General features: G+C 42.8%; 3 protein-coding genes across 3 annotated transcripts in view; 2 read left to right on the top strand and 1 right to left on the bottom strand.

The window, feature by feature from the left end:
* Nucleotides 1-24,984, top strand: LOC135904671 (uncharacterized). The gene is made up of 2 exons (XM_065435564.1): nucleotides 1-327; nucleotides 24,119-24,984. The coding sequence occupies exons 1-2, from the start codon at nucleotides 287-289 to the stop codon at nucleotides 24,846-24,848; spliced, it is 771 nt and encodes a 256-aa protein (XP_065291636.1). The 5' UTR covers nucleotides 1-286; the 3' UTR covers nucleotides 24,849-24,984.
* On the top strand, nucleotides 603-4,197 carry LOC135904669 (ATP-dependent DNA helicase Q5-like). Its single transcript, XM_065435562.2, has one exon. The coding sequence runs from the start codon at nucleotides 1,095-1,097 to the stop codon at nucleotides 3,885-3,887; it is 2,793 nt and encodes a 930-aa protein (XP_065291634.1). The 5' UTR covers nucleotides 603-1,094; the 3' UTR covers nucleotides 3,888-4,197.
* Nucleotides 5,057-24,987, bottom strand: part of LOC135904670 (two pore channel protein 1-like) — a 32,771-nt gene continuing 12,840 nt past the window's right edge. The window contains exons 10-23 of the mRNA XM_065435563.1: nucleotides 21,157-21,337; nucleotides 19,878-19,987; nucleotides 19,173-19,239; nucleotides 18,659-18,703; nucleotides 17,112-17,168; nucleotides 16,885-16,956; nucleotides 16,683-16,755; nucleotides 15,299-15,406; nucleotides 14,662-14,823; nucleotides 14,088-14,182; nucleotides 13,432-13,547; nucleotides 12,946-13,033; nucleotides 11,090-11,286; nucleotides 5,057-9,489 (exon numbers count right to left, since the gene is read on the bottom strand). Of these exons, the coding sequence (XP_065291635.1) occupies nucleotides 9,355-9,489; nucleotides 11,090-11,286; nucleotides 12,946-13,033; nucleotides 13,432-13,547; nucleotides 14,088-14,182; nucleotides 14,662-14,823; nucleotides 15,299-15,406; nucleotides 16,683-16,755; nucleotides 16,885-16,956; nucleotides 17,112-17,168; nucleotides 18,659-18,703; nucleotides 19,173-19,239; nucleotides 19,878-19,987; nucleotides 21,157-21,337 (1,506 nt within the window). The 3' untranslated portion in view covers nucleotides 5,057-9,354. The remainder of the gene's footprint in view (nucleotides 9,490-11,089; nucleotides 11,287-12,945; nucleotides 13,034-13,431; nucleotides 13,548-14,087; nucleotides 14,183-14,661; nucleotides 14,824-15,298; nucleotides 15,407-16,682; nucleotides 16,756-16,884; nucleotides 16,957-17,111; nucleotides 17,169-18,658; nucleotides 18,704-19,172; nucleotides 19,240-19,877; nucleotides 19,988-21,156; nucleotides 21,338-24,987) is intronic.

Genomic DNA, 24,987 nt, shown 5'->3' with positions numbered 1-24,987 from the left:
TTATTTTTCGTTAAAAAAATCACGCATATTTCAGCAGTGCCGGAAGTGTATTACTATGCGACGATTGTTAGTGACTGCTCAGAATTTACATGCAGAAACGTAGGGAGCGACGCGCGTGAGCTCCTCGTCGTCTGCACGCGTGCAAGTAATTATTTTATATAACAAATATAACGGCCACACTTCCCAGTCGGAGTGGTTGGCGCATAGATCGACAGGAGTATCGCACTCGGTGCATTCATCAATTACGTTGCACAACAGCGGTGGCAAAACAAGCCTTTGACTCAGCATGCTGCTCAGCCGGCGCTCTCTCGAGCCATCACTCACCACGTAAGTGGCTTCAAGCTCTTTTTGCAGTTTTTCCTGTATGTATTCCTTCGTATACACAGGCATTTCGTGTGTTTCTGGGCGTGTGCTGTCACTTTCAGCACGTGGGAAGGAAGCTAAGGAAACTGACAGCGTCCGAGACAGTTTACACAGTCAGTAGGCTCTGCGTACGCTCCCTTTACGGGAAGTCGATCAGCGCCCCCTGCTCGGCCTCTGAACTCTCCTCGCTCTCTCATCACTCTTTACTTCCCCCATCTAATCTGTGATCCTGTGATCATTTCGTTCTGGCCATTCGTCACATCGCGCGCAGTGTTGGCAGTGCCTGAAGTGCATATAACTGGATGATATTAATCGAACTACTTCCACGCACTCAAGATTCTTTTATTACGCGCCGGACGCTAGACTCAACGCTGGCAAAAGTGGAAACCTTCGCCGCCGTTTCCAGGTGGAGGCTGCAGCGCTACAAGTGTGTACTCCGCGTCGTCATCAAACGACAGCTTCGACTTTGTCGACGTTTGGACCAAGATGTAAAATATGTCCTTATTTTCAACTGCAATTCGACGAGCGCGGAAAGGCCCGTAGGCTGCGGGCACTTCGTCATGCTGCCGCGTCTGCAGCGGAGTGGTCGAGCTGGCGCTTTCGAATAGCGCGTGCCACGCTTCTGCCATGAGCCGGTGAAGACAACTAATGACGTTCCATGTTGACTCTTGCACGGGACGCACGTTTATTTGCCCACTAATTTCGTTTTAGGTGCCCTGCGGTAGTACGCCATGTCAGGTTGGAAAGAGCAAGACGCCAAGGAGCCGGCGTCAGCAGTGAGCATGAACCCGGACCAGCTGTCGCACGCCCTGGGTGATGCTCTGGCGAAAGTATTTGGGCACAAAGCTTATCGCAGCGGACTGCAGAAGAAGGCGATCGAGGCGGTGGCGCAGTGCGGCCAGGATGTTTTCGTGTCCATGCCGACCGGAGCAGGAAAATCGCTCTGCTTCCAGCTTCCCGCCGTGGTGACGCCGAAGGACAGCGTTACCGTGGTGGTGTCGCCGCTAATCGCGCTCATGACAGATCAGCTGCATAAGCTCAAGTCTTTGAACGTCCGTGCCGAGACCATCAACTCGACCATGAGCTCCCTGGAACGGCAGCGGGTCAGGCGAGACCTGACCAGCATGAGCCCGGAGACCCGTCTTCTCTACGTGACGCCAGAGCAGGTGGCCAGCGAAAAGTTCCAAGCTGTCCTCAGTGCACTTTACAAGATCGGCAAGCTGGCTCGCTTTGTCGTGGACGAGGCGCATTGCGTGTCCGAGTGGGGTCACGATTTCAGGCCGGATTACCTGAAACTCGGCAAAGTACGCGACATGTTTCCTGACGTTCCTATGGTTGCCCTCACTGCTACGGCTTCTGCCAAGGTTTTCGACGATATTCTGGTGCAGCTCAGGCTCAGACAGCCTGTGGCAATTTTCAAGACTTCTAGCTTCCGAGCTAACCTTTACTACGATGTCGAGTTCAAGGAGGCGCTTGACGAGCCTTTTGAGAACTTGAAAAGCTTTTCAATTCGTGCCCTTGGCGAGGGTTGGGAGGACGAGGACCCAAAGAGGCGGGGAAGTGGCATAGTGTACTGTAGGACTCGAGATGCTTGTGAGGAAGTAAGCATGAAGCTCACGTCCCTTGGCCTGCTCACAAAACCATATCATGGAGGTATGAAAGCAGCAGAAAGAAAAGAGAACCAGGATGAATGGACCAAAGGACAAGTGCCAGTAATTGCTGCAACAGTTAGCTTTGGAATGGGTGTTGACCGTGCCATGGTAAGGTTTGTAGCACACTGGTCAGTTCCTCAGTCTATTCCAGCTTATTACCAGGAATCTGGCAGGGCTGGACGTGACGGAAGGCCATCATACTGTCGAATTTATTACTCAAGGAAAGACAGAAAGTCTATTACCTACCTGCTGAAACGAGATGAACAGGGGGCAAAGACAAAAAGGGCAAAAACTGTAGCAGAGATGGCCACCAAAGCATTTGAGAAGATGGCCGGATACTGTGAAGGAATGACATGTCGCCACACAGTGCTCTGCAGGGAATTTGGAGATGACCTGAAAGGCTGTGGAAAAAACTGTGATGCTTGCATGAAGCCAAAACAGCTAGAAGCTAGGCTTTCATCGTTCCGGGCTACTATGTTGACTGGAACAATTAAGAAGGAAAGCAATGGTTTTGATAATGAACTTTATGGTGGTGGAAGGATTGGTCAGAAAATGGACAGTGAATCGTATGGTGGAGACAGTGGAAGTGATGATGAAAGCGGTGACAAAGCAGCAGCTGCTGCTCTTTCACGGGTAATTCAGGATGAATTTGAAAAACGCCGTGGAGCGAAATCGGAGCAGCCAAAGAAGAGAACTATACCCAAGAACTGCTCCGTTCTAGAGCCCAAATGCTCAGCCATCAAAGAAGTTTCTGTTGAGATGCGACAAGATTACCTCACCAAGTTGAAAACAGAGATGGAGATGAATTTCGCTGCATATGAGACCTTCAACGATGAGCCACAGCTGACCCCACGAGAGATTAGAAACTGCGCTGCTGAACACGAACTCCTCATATTCAAAACAAAGAAAAATGTGCACTTGTATAGGAAGGAGCTGGTAGGTCTGTTTGTAGCACTCAGAGAAGCTACCCGAGCAGTGAAGCTTCACGAGCTGCTTTTGAAATGTCGCGAGCCTAAGGATTCAAAAAAAGAAAAGGGAAAGCCACCCGAGAGGTTGCACACCCTATTTGACTTTTTTTCATCCGCTGAAAATGACGAGTCTTTACTACCTGAGCAGAGCAAGCAAAACAGTGCTGCTGATACTTCTAACAAGTCAGTGCAGGACATTGATCAGGTTGCCGTCGATGACTTGAAATCTGTGGACATGGAATGCTCAAACGATTCCTCGCTCAGTAAAAGCAGTGGTGGCCGTGCATCAAAGCTGGCCGAGCAGTTGCAAGAGGATTCACCGGTCAGTAAAGGATCTGGTTGTGCCACTTCACTAACACCAACCCCTCCCAACACAAGTTCCAGCCCAAAGCATCAGGATACCGAGACGGAAGCCTCAAGGATCCGGTATTTCTTCGAGCGCTCCCCCGTGAAAAAAAAAAGGAAACTAGACTTTGGTAATTCGGATATGGAGACTTCTCCTTCTCGCAAGAGGAAAAAGACAAAGGCCATGCAGGAGAAGCTGGAATTACATGAGACGTCTCGGCACTCCGATGTTGCTAGGGAGTCAAAGCATCGTAGTGAGAAACACAGTGAAAGGGGCGACGGATCGAGCCTGGTGAAGTCGAAAGACTCTAGTCCAAAAAAGCAGAACATCAAAGAAGAACTAAACCAAGCTGCACGAAATATCAACAGGTGCCTCTACCCAAAGTACAAAGACAACAGACTCTCAAAGGAGCTGTTCAAGAAGATATGCAAGCTGCTTTCGCACAAGTTGGTTGCTGAACAGACACTGAGCAAGAGGGCTGCTGCAAAAGCAGTCGACAAGCTGTTTGAAGGCAAAGATGTTGTCACGGAAAGCGACTTGGATAAGCTGGGCCTCTAAGGACAGTGCCCAACAGTGTAGCATTGTGCTCCATTCTGGCTCTCTGCCCTAATTGATGGACAGACTGATGTAATAGCTCTTGCCAAGATTGCAATTTTCTTTTCTTAAAGACCAGATTAACGTTATGCAAGATCTGTTTTTGACAAGGTTATTATTATCATTCGCTTGTTGTGGAGAAAGCTTTTTTTTCTTGTCATTATACAAATGCGCATTGATCACTCACTATGAAATAGGCTTGATGTTGTATAGTTACCCATAGTTCCTTAAAGCTAAAACTATATTATGGCATTAAAGGGGTGTTAATAGATAATTAGAATTTTCTTCAAGTACACAGATCAAATCGAGTATTTGAAGAACTTGCAGCTGCAGGAAATGCACCTGGAGGAGTGTTTGGTCCTGCGGTGACTGCTCACTGTAACTTGTCCGTTTATTTATTGTCATTCAAGCCTTTCTTTTCAAGCGCACTTTGTCAGATATGCATTTAAAAATGTTGGGAGCTGGCGAATTGTAGAGTCTGCAATTGCTCTATGCAAGAACATGTCCAAAATTTAAGACCAGGGCATGTTTCTGGCTTACCTTCAAGGTTGTTGCCCACCATAATGATGCAGCAGCTGTCCTACAGTGGAGTGCGTGTTGGTTTACCAAAACTGAATTTGCGCATCATGCATTTTCTAAGGCTGATTGTGAAGTAAAGTTGGCTGTTGCATAGGAGAGTGCAGAGTGGTGCTTTTGACAGTGTTTCCGGCAAGATTTAGCTTAGCAGATTTTGCTCTTCTCAAGTGCACCTTTGCAAGTTCTAAAAGTCATTTCACTGTGTGTCCACCGAGAGACTGCTGCAGCAGTGCGAGTGGCAGTCCAAGGAGTGCTCTGCTCAAATGTATTGCACATTACCCTCCAACTAGTCTTGCTTTCTTAAAAACAAAAGAGGTCGCGGGATCGAATCCGGGCCACGGCGGCCGCATTTCGATGGGGGTGAAATGCGAAAACACCCGTGTACTTAGATTTAGGTGCACGTTAAAGAACCCCAGGTGGTCGAAATTTCCGGAGTCCTCCACTACGGCGTGCCTCATAATCAGAAAGTGGTTTTGGCATGTAAAACCCCATCATTTTTTTTTAACAAAAGAGACAAAATGTCTTGACTAGATAACCACATTGACTGACGCATTGGATAGCGAAAAAATATTTTATTTCGTAGATAAAAATGCTCTCATTCAGCAGGATAAAACGTACAAAGGAGACTACTCAGGTAATGTGCGGATATCACAATATTGCCACAATTCTTGCTACAAAGTTAAAATTGAGGACTAGTGCATGCAAAAGCTTCTGATAAAACTATTGTTATTAACAATTTCAATAGTGCATACCTACCAACGCTCCCAAATTTTTTGCAACATGTATGAATTTGAGCTCATTTTATGAAAAATAGGTTCAGTTTGAGGAAATGTTTCCAAGGTACAGAAGGATGGTTTGGTGCAAAATGACAAAAAAAAATGCATACAAGAAAAATTGTGGTACTAGTATCTGTGCTGCCCATTTTTTGTCAGCGCTAGTTGCGATATACTAGAAGGGTACTTGCTTTGAGCAAGTTTATTCATAGAAGTCTGAAGCAGGCGAAATTGGCAACAACAAATGACTGACCAACTAAAAGTTGTGTTGGTCAGTCTAAAGGCAAACCATCATTAATAAAATGTGTATGTACCCTGCTTACATACCCTGCTTATCATGGCCACAAATTTTTTACGAGTTTTAATGCTCACTGATGGGCAGGTATGATAGTGGGACCCAACAAAACTTGCAGTGCCTCCCCCACCCCACCCCCCAAAAAAAAGTCGGTGTGGTTAGTGTTTCCCCGCTTCAGCCTATCGTAAAACAAAAGTGCAAGTCAACATGGCGAAGACTGCTAATGCTATAAAAAAATTTCAATTTCTTTCTTTAAATGCCAAATTAGTAAAACTTAAAAACTTACGAGAACAAATCAGTCACGAAAAAAGCAACTGAAATTTTTAAAAGGTGCATTATGCAGCACAGCCTATTAGTGCATTTTCACCAACAATTTCAGCTTTTCTTTCACATTAAGAAACCTGGCAGCATTAAAAACGGCACAAAGCACACAGAAATGCAATTTGCTGAACAAATATTAGTTAGCCGCTAGCATACACATACTCTTATCATATGCTAGCTCACTTGTCACTCTGCAAAGCTTTCACCATGTTGCTTTCTGCATTATTGCTGCATACATTTCCAAGAGCAAAACTGCAATTTATCATCGCCAGAATTGCAGGGCACACCTTTTCTTCTTGGCATGCTGTATGTGTGTATCACTCCCATCTACAATTCCATATGTCTTTCCAATTCCACCAAAATTGATGGGCCCTAATGTGAAGAATCTGCATCCTGCTAAGAGTTTCTAGTGAAATATTGTACTGGCATATAGAATATGGTGCTGCCATGTATGATCACATTTGACTGATGGGGCAAGCCCCTACATGTCTGAAACGCGAAAGAGTGCAAGACATTAGTAAATTTCCAAAGGTGAGCTTGCCCTAGCCACAAGAAGACTTTAGAACCTTCCATATTCAGTTATGCACTTTCTTGCATTTCCCTTCACTGGCTGTTTAAAATAATCGGGTATCACTAGGCAGGAAGAATAATGGCAATGTGGTTCCACTCGGGAATTATTCACTAGTAAACCATACTGGGCTGTAGCAGGAACAAATGTATTTTAGAAATTTTTCAGCATGCTCTCGCGTGTGGTATTTAAAAGCCACTTTCCATGGGTAGTTGGTAGCATTTGTCCGAAAGTCTTCACAAACTGCTGGTAACAGTGATACATGAGGCTATGCGTAACTTGAATTTATCATCATTGTGGCACATTAACATGACCAGTGCCAAAATTCACAGCTACATAAGAAATTCCTCAGTGGACAGCATTGCTTACGTGCACCACTCGGTATTTGGTGCGGTAACAGGACGATCCCCCATGGCAGTCGTAAGCTGTGAATGGCATTTATGCAAACAAAGATTTGTGAATACGGGTCAGCATGTCCCACGAGTGGGGTCTTGGCGACTCCTGTGTGTTGCCCCATTCCTGGCCTTCACCGAGATAAGAGCACAGTTCAGTGCTGGCAAAACTGCCCCAAACCTGTAGTGTGTTTAGCATTGTGTCAGGTTGAATAAATCGCAAAAGCACAGACACCACGCAGCCTGTCTGCACAAACATATGCCAGATTGTCATACGATCAGAGTTCGAAGGCATAGTGAGGACAACATTCTTACACTGGCTCAGAAGTAAATGTAATACTTGTGTAATACGGTTCAGATGCAGCTTATTGTTCTCACAGTGCCAATTTCTCGCATTGTTATGCATGATGACAAAGTGATACTAGGTGCCGAATCTGAACTAGCAAGCAATTAACTGTACGCTGCATTCATTTGAGACTCTTGGACTTTGTTCCTTCTACTCCTCTACCTCCACACACTCTCCTGTCCCGCTTTGTGACTTCAATTGTTGCCTTCATATATACGTACACATCAGTTTTCTGTTCCGCCTAAGCACAAAGTATTTGTTCGCTCATGTGGGAAACCTTTAAAGGCACAGTTATCCCAAACATTGCCACCTAAAATGTTTTATTAAAGTGTCATAATTTCAAGTTCCCGATTCACAAACGCCTTTTGCCTTGCAGGTAACATTTCCTATGCACTGGTTTGAAAATACTTTCACAGTCAAATGTGTTAGCTAGACTGGAGGGATGTATTTTGCCAAATGCTTTACAAATAGCAGAGCAAACTGAAACTTGTAGCTCATTCTAAAAAGCATGATGGTCAAAGCATTGTCTTTTATGAAATATAGTGTAGCAACAGCAGTGCAGATGGTGCACACCAAGAAGCATAGGAACTGGAAAGCCAAGCCTGTGGCGTGCACAAGCCGCTGCAATTGACTGGCACTTTCACAGAATTGTGTGAAGGGTTTAGTGGAAATTGTCACCAAAGAAAAAAAGAAAACGGGTTGTATTGCAGCCTAGGCACATCGAACTGTGGTTATGTTGCCACACATGCCAAGTAACGAGGAAAGCAGACTTCATGATGGCTGTGTTGGCTTTGAAACAATATTACCAGCTCCCATGTTGTATTAAACAAGTACTGACAAAACATTCTTTTGGTTCTGTCTTTTGCACTTAAGCAGGTCCATTTGTGTTTAGCCTAACACTGGCTGTACCTGCTAGCAAAGGTGCAACAGCGAGGATTAAGTTTTCAAGCAACCAACAGTAGTGGTTGTTCGTGTTAAAGGATCTTGCGAGAAACAAGTGAAGAATTAAAATGGATACTGGTCAAAGCAGCCATAAAGGACACCGAACTTGTCTTGCGATACAAAAATTTTCGCCTCTAGATGCGACCTCCATACAAAAGTTGCAATGACTGAAGCACAGGGCGAGTTGCACATATAGAACATAAAATGCACTATGTAGGAGCAGCTTTGAAAAGATATCCGTCTATATATATTGTTTTGCTGGCTCAATTTCAGCCTAGCTCTCTTTGGCTTGTCAACCTTGTGACATTTGCTTAAACCATTCAACTTAAATGTAAATACGAATTTAAAATGTATAATACTAAGAAAGCACAAATCTCAAAAATGTATGTTCATGCCACTTGAGCCGTGTTGACCTTGCACAAGGTTCCTGTTTACTGTGCATTCCTACTGGATGGTGGCAGACGTCACAAATTAACAGATAATAGTTGGTTAGCATCCACCCTGGCATTCGAGCCATGAGGGAAACGTCATAAACGTCGAAGCTTCACAGCCTCTGTACATTTCATGCAGGTGCATCGATGACAGCTTTGTGTACACTTTCGTAGTCGTACTACAGTACACAAGGTCGCTTCGTTGTGTCAAAGGTTTACTCTAAATGCTCTTATGGCCAACTATTAAACAGTGCTTGACAAGATGCCCACACCCTTTTAGTTAAGTAAAATTGGAGGTTGGAAAATGTATAAAAGTAAATAAAAGCCTCCACAAGGACTTGTGCACTTTGTAATGCATTCACAGAAATCACTGCTGCCCTGATGGCATGAACGTTTGCTCTCTCATCTTGTCTTAGTTGTCTTTTCTTGCCTTCTGCACACCGAGTATGGTCAATGCAGCCATCCTGTGCTCGTAGCACATTTGAAGAAGCTAGTGCGTACCTAGAATCAAATCCTAAGTGGATGGGGTTGGACTTTCTTTTTTACTCATTCTTTTTTTGAGCCTGCAGCTGATGATCTGACTATGCTAACCACCATACATCAACCTGAGTCGATAAAGGATTGCGCGTAACTGCAGCTTACGACTGAAACAAACATTTTGCAGCTGGCTGAGGCACTGTTGCCACTTTTTACCCTGCAGCAATGATGGCATGGTTGATGTGCAAAATATGAATTGCATCGATGTGCTATACAGCTGTACATGTTGTCACACTGAGGCTGTTTGTAGTCATAAGGTAAACGTCCGACGATTAGCATTGTTTCCATTCCATCGGTTTCCACCGTCAGCTTCAGAGCTTTGCATGTTGAGAACAAGCCAGTCATTGGAGCGCCTTTCCTCCAGCTCCGCATGGTCAAGCCATTCCTATGTGCAGAGAAAAATATATCAAGCTCATGTGGGTAAATATTTGTGGGGTCACATTTTCTTAATTTTTTCTGTCAATTCTATTCGTCTCTTACTCCAAATGGCCAAAAACTGGTGAAAAATGGGTGCAACATCCAGGGAAAATCCATGGAATACCACATGCTATATCCGGTAATGCTATATTCAATACCAGCAAGATGGAAAGCTGGGCTGGTTGGTATGGTTCCATGGGTATATGTGGTTTTCTTTTCTCTTTGTTTCGTCTGCCATGCTGTCCTATATCGATTCAACACTACCAATGATAGAAACCAGCAGGCACTGCCTTTAGATATGCGCTAAATCCATCAAATGCTTGCTCACAGGTAAGGTGCAATTTGTTTAAGCTTTACTAGCTGTGGACGTGCAAAATTTGCAACAAAAAGAGGGAGAGAAGAAAGAAACTAAAGGATGCAAGTGTGCTACTGAAGTCATTTGCTCTGCTGTCATTCTGCATCCTACGTAAGATTGGCTCACAGAAATTAGCAGTGTGGCTTCAATTCCATAATGAGGTTTTACAGGCAGGCGTAACTGGAGCTTTACTGTTTCCATGTATGCTATGCTAGAGCAGTAAAATACTTTGCCAAATAATGGCAAAATGTATACCAATTGAAGTAAGAAAATAGGCTTCAGTAACTATAGTTGGCTCAACCAAATGACTGAAATTAAAGAAAACAACAAAGATAAGTGATAGTTTAGTGCTCCAAAGCACACTCTAGACAAGCATGCACAGAACTGCTTGTGAGGAGCAGCATAAATGTAGAGTACAGGTAATACTACTGCTGTGAAAACCAGCTCTTGGTTATGTAATCATCCGTGGATGATAAAAATAAAACTATTTTGTAATTGGGGATAAGAGAATGTACTTTGGCCAACTTTAATTTTTCAACCGAATTAACCAATTATTACTCCTTCGTCACTATGTCAGCACTATCTGCGAGTGTGTCTTGTGAATGATGCATCTCCACTTGCTTTTTGAGGCTTCCGAGTGTTATTTCCTTGGTGGCTAAATCACTATAGGAGATATTCAGGACATTAACCTATCTTTCTGGCTAGAATGAATATTCACTTCTAGTGTTCTTTTAAGGAACAGGCACCGATACATAGAAGACCTGCGTTACTGATGCCGTTGTGTCGTTAATGCGCAATGGCAGGTAGTGTAATTACGGTGTAGCAAAAATGACAGCAGTGTTTGCTGGTAATATAACGTACAGTCTGCATGGGATATTGAAAGCAGAGATCATACTCAATCTAGAAGCAACTCATAATGATGCTAATGGCTTGCAAACTCTTCACGGTGTTCAAAATTATCTGCATGCCAGTCGCTGAAGACCTGTGTTGTAGCCTGCATGGTGTTGATCACGACACTGTGGGTTCAATTCCTGGTATTTTGACTAGGTAGAATGCAAAAATGCTCGCGCTGCATTTCAGGTGCATTTTAAGAGAACTCCGGGTGGTCAAAACTAACCCAGACTCTCCACTGCATACTCTCATAACCCTACTGTTCTGTTTTGATATATTAAACCCCATGATTATTATTCTTTTTTTCCAAGTCGCAGCGCACCTTTGCTTCATCAGCATACATCTTGAGGCAGAAGGAAAACTTTGTTTTCCATCGCACCCCTCGAAATACAAGTTTTTGAGAATTGGCATCCACATCGTAGCTCAGTGGCTGTGGGTTTCTGGAAATCTCGGGAGGCACAGTGCAGAACTGCAGCTCTGCCCGTGACATTGTTGTCTCCACCCTCACGAGGTTGTCCTCTGTAAGAAGGCACAGAAAATAGGGTGGTGGGGGACTGTCAGAGACCATTGAAACTACACATGTGACATTGGAACCAAAAGTAAATAAAGCATACCACTGTAAGTGAACCATGCACAACCAAGCATAAATCGGGTGCATGATGCACTCAACGGGAACACTGGTGTTATGGTAATGCAATTTGCATGGCGTGCCTTCTAGGGGGGGGGGGGGGGGGGGTCACCAAACACTCTTTGGCGAACTTTCACAATGCTTTTGCTATGAAAGGACATCTAATCGCAAATCTTCTACTGCAACAACTTTTCTGAGGCATTTTGTATTCGCAGGGCCACAAAGAGCCAAAAGCTGACTGTCGTCACCTTTTGTGGCTTTCCCTCTTTTTAAAATTCTTAGGATGTTGAAATGATGGAAATCTCTGGCGGCAAGAGTAATGCTCCATGCCGTGACCAATCACAGGCAGAAGTGATCATGTTGCTGTGCTAGTTGTGTGCGTGGTATTTAGAATGAAAACAGCGCAAAGTAATGGGAAAACAGATGGTGGCTTGCTGGCAGACATCTATTTCGCACTCAAGTGCGAGCAGGCTGCCTTTCTTTCTCTCTCTCTCTTTTTTTTCTTTTTTGTCGCAGAGAGAGGTTGCCTACGTAGACTAATGAATTGGTAACCAAGCAGTTTTTCATGTTCTCTTTCCATTTCCGTAATTTTTCCGCCTCGCTCTCAGACCTTCAATCTACGGTGCCCTTTTTGTGTGCCGCCTCACGGGCATCCTTCACTCCACTCCCCTACTTGGCCCTCCCCCTGGGGCACACCCATCAACCCACATCTGGTTGTTGCAATTATGAACAGCACAGTAATTTTCCTAACATTTCAGTTTTGTTTAACTTTTCAAGGCTAAGTTTCCGCCATGTGGATGTCGTGGCTCATCTCTCGTACAGAATAGATGCAGATAAGGCATCACAACAAATAAATGCTTTCTTTTCTCTCTCTTTCTCTATTTTTACTTCTACCTACCTCCCTTTTCTTCCACCTTGTTGTTTTGTTTGTTTTCTTACCACCCCTGCTCTGTAACCCTATCCTTTCCATGTATATATCTTTTGCTGCATGCAAACTAAATCTTCAGTTGCAGCCTTCCTGTCCTGCTAGTTCACACTGTTTTAGTCCTAAACACTGGCAGAAGGCAGTGAGTTTACGTTTCATGCACTTCGCATGGCTGTGTACAATTTTAGGCATTCAAATCGTCGTGCTCACTTGGTTTGTTTTCTATGCCACCTTGCTCTTTTGTTTTTGTTTGTTCGTTCAGTCCTGTTCTTTCTGTACTGTTTTGGCTGGTGCTCGTGTCTTCCACTTGTCATGAGCTGGTCACAGGGCCACTAAAGCGATCTCACCTGTCTCAGCCAGCAAATCCGCAGCCGCTTGTTGGAATGTTGCATTACAAAAGCCATTTCACGTGATATAGTTGTTCAATTGCATTTGCAAACATAACAGCAGACAAAGTCTCTGAAAGGCTTGTGTTGAGATCTCTTTACTAGCAGATTACGAAATCTATGTGCCTCCTCTACTCGATGCTTCTACCACCATGCTTCTAATTACACACTCGACAATGCTACTTGCAAAGGCCGAACCAAGTTGGCTCGTCATATGCGCTACACAGATGATGACTCACCTTTACTCTCTTTGCCTATCTTCATCTTGTACTGTATCCTGAATATAAACGCCTCTAACACAAAAGCCACAACGATTTGCAGGACGATCTAGCAGTGGGAGAGGAGAACATAAGAAAGAAAGACAACGAAAAATGGTATTACTGAACGTAGTGATAAGCTCTTACTGAGTGTTTATGGTCTGCTCTACTCAGATGCATGCCTCCCAAGAAGCTCCGTGCAGTCAACAGCTAAATAATGAAAATTTAGCAACTTAGCATGCACACTCATAACACTCATGCTAGAAGCAGGCAAGCAGAACATAATGCCTGCTTTGTTGTCAAAATGAGTAGAATGCGACACTCGCATCACTTTTACTTCTCTGTTGTTTCGAGAATAACTGCAATAAAGGCTTACTGGCAATGTTAATCTATGTGGTGTTCATCTGCGTATGGTGTGGTGAACTCAGCAGAAACAAAGCTCAGCCAATCTACTGATAGCCAACTCACCATAGTAATAAGATAGAAGGACATGAAGAATAGACGGCTGAACTCCGATGTGACTGCAGCATATCCATCCATTATGATGAACCAATTGTTGACAGCCATCAGGGCAAACAGGGTCACTGTGGAGATCAAAGGGAGAAAGAGGGGTTTGAATTAATTTTTGCCTTTGACTCCACGCTTTCTGTGTGGTAACGCAGTTATTTTAACTCAATGTTTGCAGCTTTCACACTCGACACTAAGCCATATGCACAAAAACGTGGTGCTCTTTTACACCAAAATTCACTAGCTTACTTGAATGTGTGCAATTACCACAGTTTTATAAGCAAAACGAACACTTTCACTTTTTTTTAACATAGAGGACAAACGTTGTTAATGGTTAGTGCACACAATTTCAGGCAGACTAAACATGCACGTAACAAAATAAAATAAATAGCAAATCTTAACAACTGTGACTGAAAAAAAAATTGCATAAGACTGCCTTTTTTTTCTTCTAATCATTTCCTAAGAGCAACCATGGCATGTTGTAAGAGCCAACCACGCTATTTTTTAACCTACGTATCTTGTAAATGTAATGATGTTATTCCGGTGTTTGGATTTTAAATGTGCTATTAACTTTTTTTTTGTAGTAACATCCATCTTTTTTTGTGTGTGTTACATACCATAACTGTTGGCTAGATTGTGAAAGTTCATCAGGTAGAAGTAGCCCGGTCCAGATGACGTGTTCGTGGCAAAGTAGAGTTCAACCGTTGTGTTCCTAGATAAACAAAATAAAGCAGCACAATTAGTTAAGAATAAATAGCCATTAATATGTCTGTGTTATTCTGTTTCTGCAAATATTGTGCAATAATTGTGTGGCTGACTTATAATTGCGACCATTTCAATAAAAAAAAATAGAACAGCTGCCCTTCCCACCACAATTTTGTAACCCCTATATTAGCTCCCATTCATTTATTTGGTGACAAACAAAGGTGACCACATACACAGGCGGATGTTCTTTATATTCTTGAAGCTTTTCTGTGGTATCTTATATAACACACACACACACACAGGTGGATGTTCTTTATATTCTTCAAACTTTTCTTTGGTATCTTATATATCTTATATGAAGATGAATGTATATTAGAGAGAACTTCGTTTCTTTATTCTCGCGTGGCCATAACCTTGAGAGGGTTAACACACATTTATTACTGACATATGCGTAAATAAACATTGTAGAGTGATGGTTTTGCTTACTTGCAGCAGTCTTCCATGACATACTGTGAGAAAACCTCAATTCCAATGACAGCAAAGAAGTAATAGACAATAACAAGGACAACTCCAACGCTGACAAATCGAGGCATCAGGATGAACACTGTGCCCAGAACATCATGGTAGCTCTTCTTCAATTGAAACAATCTGTAAGATTAAATGGTAAATTACAAAAACTTGCATCGCAGAAACGCCACAATGATAAGATGCTCACTGAAGTTGTACACTTGAATAAGAAAGATAAAAATTGCCTTCTTAAGGTCCTCTCAATGTCAAAGTTTCATAGAAGGAAGTGGCAAAGTTGGTAGTTAGAAACATGTTTCACCCAACAACTAACAAAATAACGAAAATAATCCCCAAGTGAGAACCATGCACTCCAATGCAAATTTTAATAAAGCTTCTATAAGGCTTCTTGAAAAAATGCCAGTAGTGCAAAAGGCTTTTGCTCAGCATTGTTTATACTTAATTACTATCTCCTACCTCACTGTGTAGTTCACAGCGTAAAAAACACCAACGGTATCAATAATTCATGTAATTGCGGACACAGTCTTCAGTGTCGAACTTGGTAGCATTCCGTGCACCGTAAGAAACTGCCCTTGATTAAAAATAATTGAAATCTCACTTGAGAAGGCGCAGTGAACGAAAGATGAGTATTCGCAACAAGTTAGCATCCAGGAAGGCTCCTATGGACCCAAACACAACTGCTGCCACGATGACCAGAAAGTCAAACCTGGAGAAATCAAAGCAGATCAGTTACTGGGGAAAAAAAAGCTAAGAAATAAAACCTGGACAGAACAGCTAGCCAGGGACATCAACACGATGTGGGACAATTATTTGATGTTTGGCATATGCACTACCCATAGCTACATGCAGCTCTGTTAAAACGTTCATGTATACAAAACACAACCATGCTTTACACATATTATATTTATTATTATCTTGCACTGTTATTACATTACAGTTGAAACTTGATTTAATGAAGTGATGACCACGCTCGAATTATTTCGTTAAGTCGGGAAGTTTGTAAAATTGAGAACGTAATTTTTCGGTCCTTTGAAATCGGAAATTGTAATGTAGCAACACGCAAAAGCTACTGCAGCATCGTATTTTCCGCTAATTTAGACATCTGTCGCATAAACAATGAAACATCTCTACTGATGCGGTGTTGAGTTGGCTGTTCCTTGCATGGGTGCAGTGTGCAGCCTCTTTAAATTAAAACTAGGGATGTGACCATGGTACCTAGATGTTTTAATGCAACAGCTTTAGAGCACATGCTCGAAGAAGAACCCATCTGCATGAAAATTATGGAGATATCACCGCTTTTTTTTTACTAATTTATTTCAAGAAAAGCTTTGTTAAATAGAGTTCAGCCAAGTTTGTTTCGTTAATTTGGGTTGATGATAACACTGAACCCTATGGGTACTTGCTGGGGAATGTAATTTCTTTGTTAGATCGAAAACTTTGTAAAATATGGTTTCATTAGAACAAGTTTAAACTGCAAATTTAAAATTCACATAAGCGGGACATTGCACTTTCTGGAAGGTTCACATCCAGTCATACATCCACCAACTTTTGTAACTGTCCTCTTAATAATTTGTGATACACCATCACAATTAAATAGTCCTAACACATTGTGCCAACAACTTAAAGATGTGGCTACAATTCTGACAGAACAATGTAGCAGCATTCCTTTGCTTGTATTAAAATGACTGGCCACAGAAAACGCAAGCAAAAAAAAAAGAGCAAAATTTTCCATTCCTAACAGAAGTAAATGGGAAGAACATTGGACAGCATATAACCACCTGCAACTGACATTGCATTAGTGAAATTGCATAATTTCAACAGACCAGCAGGACCTGAAGCCTTACATCAGTGGCCACCATATGCAAAAAAAGGTCTGCAAAACTTGCTTGCTATACACTTTAGCATAAAAGTGCCTAGTTCAGTGTTCTAGCTGCTCTTTCAAGGCAAGATGAAATTCTTGGACAAACAAATGCGTAACTCACTTGTTCCAGCCTTTGTGGAAGTAATCGGCCACACCATATGCTGCTATCTTCAAAAGCATCTCGGTGAGGTAAACTGTGGAGAAAAAAATGCTGTAAACTGTTTTAACACATTGTTTTACTAGAACTGTACAAGAAGCTAAAGCCCACATGCACAGAGACTTACGGTGCTGATGAGCTTAGTTTCTACAAAGTCCGCACTCACATATGAGCAGCCCAACTAGAAGCCATGCTGAAAGTCCAGTCCTCCCATCCCCTAAGAATGACGTGGGGCCACCTGTACGATACAAAGTACAAGTGAATGTTGTAATAGCTTAACAAAGGCAACTTATACACTTGGTTTCAGGACAGAAACTTCTGTGCCATGACCAAGTCAATTTGGTGGAATCAGCCAGTTAACAGAAATTAGTGGTCGAGTTATCGTGGCCTTGCCTGTCAACTGTGTGATTTCCACTATGTGCCAGAGAAAGCTTGCTGTGATGACAAGGTCTGAAAATAAAAGCAAGAAATGATTCAAGTTGTGGTTTGTCAAACCACCTTTTGTGGCAGTGCGAGAAGCTTATTACTATTACATTTTATTCAGAAGTTTGCCCAATGGCATAAAACATTTGGTGTGTGCAAGTTATATATGTGTGTACGGGTGTGTGTGCACACGTGCTTGTGTGTGTGTTTGTGTGTGAGTGTTATGTCAGTTGGTTATGTCCGGTGAAGCCTATAACAAAGATCTATGATGCTCTAGCCCCACTTTTGATAGGCAGTGGCTACAAAACTCTGATTAGAACACATACATCCCAAACAGTCCTTCCAAACAGACTCTCTCCAAACTATTAGAAGTACATCCAAAATATATTTTCAAGTTACGGCTTCCATAGAGGGCAGCCAACCCAACTTTTGTTCTCAATATCGTAACTCGTTAGCTTCTTTTTCACTCTAACTACTCCAACTGCTAAATGCGCACATTGTCTGTGACATGAGTGCAAGCAAGGACCTCAGAAGCCATGTCCTTGATCGACCACTTTCAAGGATCTGAGGTTTAGAGAGTATTGCTTTGAATTAAGCTGGAAGCGGGTGTAACAAAGGCAGTGGAACTCCTCTAATCATCATTATTTTCCTGTCAAACTGTTCTTGAGTACACCGACAGAGCGCTGACCACTCCAGAGAGGCATAGTGTTGGACATGGCCTCATGCAATATTGAAGGTGTGTCCAAAATCAGGTCGATAAGATGGCCCCATAGTTAACAGGTGCATGTTCAAGTTATTTCCTAATTAGAACAAGATTTACAGAGTGTACCACCATCAATGAAATAGTAAGTAGAAATAAAAGGTCAGACAGAAGTCAAGTTGAATTAAATATGCTTAGTATCTGTAGTACAAGAGGAGTTCAATGTGGACTTGGGTGAAAATTAACAGAAAAAGAAAAGACGCTTAGAACTATGCCCATAAAAAAAAATTGGGCTGTGACCTTAGAGCTCAAGTGCAGTAAAGAATTATGTAGTTTTACATGCAAAAACCACGATATGATTATGAGGCACGCTGTAGTGGGGGACTCCGAATTAATTTTGACCACCCGGGGTTCTTTAACGTGCACCTAAATCTAAGTACACGGGTGTTTTGGCATTTCGCGCCCATCGAAATGTGACCGCCATGGCCAGGATTTGATCTCGCGACCTCATGCCTGTAGCAGTGCAACACCAAAGCCACTAAGCAACCACAGCGGGTTGAGCTCGAGTACAGTATCACTACAAGTATAGAGTGCACAGAGAGATGACAGATGAACTCACAAGGGCACGAGCTGGGTAGAAGCAGGAAAGATTCGAAGGAAGTACAGGAAAATGAGAGCAAAAGAACAAACTAAGGTTCCTGTTTGGGAGAAGGCAGGAAGATCAGAGCATATTAAGAGACAGTTACATGGCAGTACTACAATCAGCAAATGTATTTTGCTCGTGTGCAAAGCCTGCCAGATCTTCAGCATTACTTACATATAATAACGTTGCTCCATTTCCAAGTGATCAACTTGTAAGCACCTTTGGTAACATGGATGGGAAAAAAAAAGTGAGCAACGGTTTACCACTTGAATATCTAAAATACCCACAAAGGTATACTTGTGTGATAAATTTTTCACTGGGTGAACCACAGTGTGGTGCAACCAAGAACTCTGGTGCTTCCAGAGCTAGCTATGACATCAAAATGAACTTAAGTCACAAGCTTCTGGGTTATAGTCTGTGCTTGTAAATGTAAAACAGTATAAAAAGTTTCGCAAAGTGCATTGCTATCCAGTGGCATAGTCGGGGTGGCAATCCCCAACTCCCCTTCCCTCGAAATTTCTCAGTATGCATCCTGCCTAGCCTCCTCTCCACCCCCTTTTCCCTCACCCTCCCCATACACGGTCAAGTGCGTGCTACCCCCACCTCCCTTTGAAAAGAATGTTCTGGCTATGCCACTGTTACAATATCCACCTACAAAATACAAGCAATAAAGGCACAGCTGTCATACCTTCAAATAGTTTTCTCTCAAATGGTCTCTTCAGCTCATTAAACCAAGGGTAGTCTGACCACTTTCGCTAAAAAAAAGACACAAATATGATAATGTTTAGCACAACTGAACCTTGTCTGAGGTGGTTGTGTGCCTCTGGTTTAAATACCTAGTTATCTCTTGACAGATATTTCTCACAGCTCATAAGCAATACTCAAAAAGGGCATACTTGTTTTCAGTCACCAGTTCCACTGCAGAACTATCGGTATGGTAAATACTAACATTTCAGGTGATAATGCACATAAGTATTTTTTTTTAATGGAACATGTTTTGTATGGCAGACTATCACTTTCTGTTTTATGTCAAGGGCTTTGTTACTACACAGAGGCACTAAATGCCTAGCTGTCACCATTTTCTTCATACGGCATAAAAACAAGAACTTCCGGAAATAATATAACAGCCAGCAATACACTCCTAGCAACCATGATGTTATTTAAAGCATGCCCATTTCTTATCAAGAATGCATCTGCATTGCAGCTTTCCTCAGCTTCTTCGGCTGAGCCTGAATAGCAGTTTTAGACTCTTTACACGGTGTCAGCATATAACCAAGAGGCCCTTTACGATTTGTCTTGGGCACACTCAAAAGAGGCAATGCGCATTGTCTTAATGGAATACAATTACTCTTCTATCTAAGCTGGAAGAGGCAATCAGCTTAATTTCACTTGCCTCCCATGTGAGCTTGCTGGCTTCGTACACCTGAAGGAACTCTTCCTGGCTCAGAAATCCATTCTGGGCTGTGTCCATGGTTTTGAACATCAAGTAGACGTCTCTTCGCTCTGCAAAGCGAGTTGTGGTGCACGAGTACAGACTTAATTAGGACACGAGAAAACGCCAGAGAAAAACAGATGCTCGAACTTAGCTAGGCCTGGCAGCTGCGATCAGCTGCTACTAGAACATTTCAGATAAATTCTACTTATCACTTTTTAAGCCAATTTATTTGCTCCATGGAAGAATGTTTGTTTTTCGCTAGTCAATCAAGAGTGGGTTAGCTATTTCCGCTAGTCATTTCGTATTGACTTGTTCCATGGCGAATTGGCCTCTCTCGTTCCGCTCTTGAGGCACATATTCAACTGTGAGTTCTGCCATTCTACAGTGCACAGCACCACTTCTGCCAGCTGCACGCATGTAATGACTTCTGCCACGAGAGAGCATAGAGCAGTAAGTTTTTTTTTTATCCAGTGAATTTTGATATGGAAAATTCAAGCACGATTCAAACACTTGCCTGAGAATTCAGGTAGCTCTTACAAAACAATAAGCAGAATTTGCCATCCTTAATACCAAGTAGTTTTTCTAATTAGAATCTGAGACTTGTACATGATGTAAGGAAAAGCATGTGATAAACTTATTCTGCCTATGGCATGTAATGGAAAATGCAGCTAATAACATATCAAGAGAGAGATGTCAGACTATCCTGCTTGTCCTTGCTTCAGCTGCAGATTAATGACAGCAGATTTCGAGGTAAAAAACAAAAGTACATTCAGTCCAACAGGACTATATCTCCTTGATAAATCTCTATTTGATGGCTTGAATTTTCTTTTAGTACACAAATCAGTCATGCCCATTGAATTTTGTTTTTCAATGATTTGTGCACTTAAATTTAAGATGCAGGTTTTTATACTGGAAGCCAATGCAGCGACGTCAACACAGGCATTGCAACGTGGGCAAAGTTTTAGCTGAAAGCTTTGTTTGCTATTTATCCTTCAGTCGAAACAATTATTCCATGTGAAGCAGCATACTGAAACATCACCTTCACTGATTTGTGATATGGTAGATGTAGACAAAATGGATGCACACACCTAGCATCAGTTATGTACTGCACCTACTGCACGCCTTCATGGCATTCCTATGCAGATGCTACACTACTCTACACAATTTTACATGTGTTAGTGTTGCAAAAATGTAAATTGATCAGAAAATGAAGGGTACAGCTGTATAGAGCCCTCACTTGCACGTGGCTTGTAGTACTTCATGAGTCCCTCGAAGTGGCAGAAGTAGAGGCATGATGGAGAGGAACGATTGACAAGCAGGCGAAAGGCCTGGTGGCAGGCCTTTCTGCGATGAAGCAGTAGCTTGCGAAACTTGTCTTTCTCCAGAGATGAGAAACGCTCGTACACCACTGCCAACACCTGCATTTCCAGCGTGCAAGGATTTCTGCTATGGATGTGGCTTGGCTGTATTTCTCTAGTTTTTCCATGTAGAACAGTGAATAGAACAGTTATTTCTTTGCAAACATATGTGCTCTAGCTATAGTGAAAAGCCTATGCTTGTGCTAAGATATTCTCAGTGTAATATGGCTGGATGCTTCTTATTACGATTGGTGATTTTTTGTAAAGGAGGGCTGCCAATTGAGAGTGGCTGTGTGTTCACATCAGAACAGTGCAAACAAATATATGTACACTAACCAAGGGGAAAATAAAGGGCAAATTGCTTGGGAAAGCAAATATTTTGACTTCAAACACAGTAGGTTATTAATTATGTGCTACTAGTATGACCAGTGCAATAAGGTAGCTTCTATCCTGATTAATTGTTCCCTCTATGCAAGCATGAAGGTATCATATGCTGAATTCCGATGGCAGATCCAGAGAAATCTGCAAGCTTTGCCATAGAGCGCAGACCTCCGGAGTAGAGCACCCGATCTGATCCGTGTTTGGAACACTTGTGCTCCAACCAGAGCAAGCAGGGGCACAGTCAACCACATGTGAAAGTGGCGGCATTGCTCATGCGGAAGTGACACTTTCCTGTTTTTGCAAACGACAAATGTTTCTGGCGCACTGCTAGGGCATGGTTGCTCACAGAACGTCAGTTATGTCAGTGCATAAACTCTGAGGACGTTTGCACTTTTACTAAAGGCTATGTCTCTCTTGCCTTTTCATCTAAGCAGTGCATGTTGTCCGGTATTGTCTGCTCTGTCTTCTCTATGCTGTCTGCTACACAGACAAACCAGTCTATGGCTGCTGGAGGAACTATGTCAAGCAGGCTTCTAGTCGACTGTGCCGATTCCGGTGAAATGGTCGGGTCTGCTCCATGGGGTGACCTCGGATCAAGATGCGCTCTCAATCTGCCATTCGAATTCAGCAATAGTAGTAGCAGAGAAGTGGCATGGAGGAAATGGTACGTCAGATAACCATAAAAAGTATGAAACAAATTCAACAACAACTGCTAAACTATGTAAGTGTTGACGCACATTTCTTTATGTAAAAGATGATTTAGCTATAATTGTCCACATTTTCATTCGCTACATACAAAAGAAGTATACCACTCTGTGTAGCACATTTATTTCAAAGCAGATTAGAAACATGATGGACGAGTGACAATTCAGCAAGCCAGAAATGCTCATGGTACGTATAAGAATGGAGATCCTTGGCTGCAGTAAAGAGTACGAATGTTTCAGCTCTACCACAGGCAATAAGGATACACTAAATGTTGAGGGGAACTACTACAATTAACAGCGTGACACACCTCAACACCCAAAGAGATGGGGAAGCTGCCAATCCCCGACTGGCTGATCTCTTTCGAAATGATAGCAGATATATATGTGGTCAAGCTTTTGGGGCAATAACCTGAACATCATCTTGTTTTATTTAATATGCTTTTCAATCATGGCTGGTTTTTATGTTCTTTAGATTAACATGGCACAAGGGAGAAGGGAGAGAGGAGGTGCATCATTATGATAAACATACTCTTTCAAAATGACAGATTAAGCTGACTAGTGAGTGTATTTCAATGCCACAAACTGCCTCTCCATGATTAAAATTTATTCGTGGGAGGGCTAGGCTACCAAACACTCTGAGACCAACAAAGAACACAATGGCCTCATGTAGTTCTCAACATATTAAACATTCAGAACACTTTATGCCCAAACAAATCATGGCAGATAACCTTCCCACACTAAGGAATCAAATTAATCTGTGAAAAACAGTATAGTACTTTAGAATAAAAACAGGAACAGAATGAATCTGCAACACAGGACAAGCGAGTAAAGAACACAGGACAGAGCACTGACTGGCAACCAAATGCTTTATTTGCAGAAGCAGCATATAAAGACATCGTTGAATGTGACATAAAGAACAGAAAAAGAAGGATAAGCATCAGCCACGGTGATACTCCAGTTCTTTTGTTGAGAGTGTGAGGGACGCAGAACTGATGCACGCGTCGCCACTTTTGAATGTGCAAAATGCCTCAAAGATTTCCCACGCACGCTTTTCACTATACAATATCTGCCAATTTTTTCGCACTTTTTAAAGAACGGGGTGCAACCACATGTGTTATAGTGGGCAGCCATATCACTGTACGGCTTTCCTTTTAGTCTCTGGCTGCCCACTGTAATACGTGTGGTTGCACCCCGATCTTTAAGAAGTGCGAAATAATTGGCAGATATAGTGAAAAGCGTCCGTGGGAAATCTTCGAGGCATTTTGCATATTCAAAAGTGGCGACACCTGCGTCAGTTCTGTGTTCCTCATGCTCTCAACAAAAGAACTGGAGCATCTCCGTGGCTGACACTTATGCTTCTTATCCTTGTTTTTCTGTTCTTTTTTTTTACGTGTTGTTTATGTCACATTCAATGATGTCTTTATATGCTGCTTCTGCAAATAAAGCATTTGGTTGCTAGTCAGAGCTCTGTCCTGTGCTCTTTACTCGCTCGTCCTGTGTTGCGCTGTTCCTGTTCTTATTCTAAAGATGAACCAACCAGTCCCATTAAACGCACTGCTAAAGTATAGTACTCCTGATCGCCAATGCATTTTTGTGGTTATGTCGCTGAAATTCCAGTTCTCACGGGCAGTCCTCTCTATCTTACCAGTACATTTAGTATGTTTATTGGCCACTGTGCTTTTGTTTTCCAGTGTTCTTGTGAAAAATGTGTTTCAGGGGTTCTGATTTAGTTGTTTCATTCTCCATTTGCACGCAGCGCTGCTCCGATGAGGAAGTCCAAGGTAGTCAGAGATGGCTTGCCACTGCTTAACACTGCCGTGGTTAAAGAGCACTGGATAAAATCTAACAAAATTTTCATGCTGGACTATGATGGAACGCTCAATCCAGTCCAGAAGATACCTCACAACGCACAGCCCGGTGATCACCTCATTGACCTGCTGACCAGGTTCAACAAGAAGGCCAAAGCCGTGATATGCACAGGAAGGCAGAAGGAGCAGGTTGATGGGTGGTTTCCTGCCGAGATTGAAGTCTTTGCCGAGCACGGGGCTTACCATAGGAAGGAAGGCTTGTGGGAGAGGGAAGCAAAACCACTGGACTTGACAAACTGCATCGCAGTCATGGAGGAATACAAGAAGGCATCCCCTGACATAGTTCTGGAAGTCAAGAGCACCGCTCTAGCATTCCATTACCACCGCGTCAAGAGCTTCGACCCAAGGGAGATGGTCGAGAGACTCAGGCGCCATGTGGGCGACGCAGTGATCCAGGGCAACATGATAATCGATGTGCGCACCGTGAGCAAGGACGTGGCCTGTCTGAAGGTCAATCCAGCAGTGTGTGCTGGTGACGATGTGACTGATGAAGACATGTTTGAAGTGTGCAACGGTCTCTCCATCCGTGTGGGCAGGGCGCCCTCAAAGGCGGATTACTACGTCGACAGCGTGGCCGACATCCGCAGCTTGCTGGAGGAGCTAATCAAAATAAGCTAATCAGTAGTATTATTTAAGTATAGACTTTTTTTTACCTGCCACGGCACTACACTAATTGAAGGTGCTAGTAGTCAAAAGAGGTAGCTAGAGAAGTATGGGGTTTCCACAATAAACCAAAAAAGCAGCACGAATGCCAGCT

Source organism: Dermacentor albipictus, chromosome 2 (genome assembly GCF_038994185.2).
Source record: "Dermacentor albipictus isolate Rhodes 1998 colony chromosome 2, USDA_Dalb.pri_finalv2, whole genome shotgun sequence".
Lineage (NCBI taxonomy): Eukaryota > Metazoa > Arthropoda > Arachnida > Ixodida > Ixodidae > Dermacentor > Dermacentor albipictus.
This window is presented reverse-complemented; position numbering and strand designations above follow the sequence as displayed.

Bases quoted from the DNA above. Each gene is read 5' to 3' on its own strand.
- LOC135904671 (XM_065435564.1), top strand. From the start codon at position 287: ATGCTGCTCAGCCGGCGCTCTCTCGAGCCATCACTCACCAC. The intron at 328-24,118 runs GTAAGTGGCTTC...ATTTGCACGCAG, and splicing joins CTCGAGCCATCACTCACCAC to CGCTGCTCCGATGAGGAAGT.
- LOC135904669 (XM_065435562.2), top strand. From the start codon at position 1,095: ATGTCAGGTTGGAAAGAGCAAGACGCCAAGGAGCCGGCGTCAGCAGTG.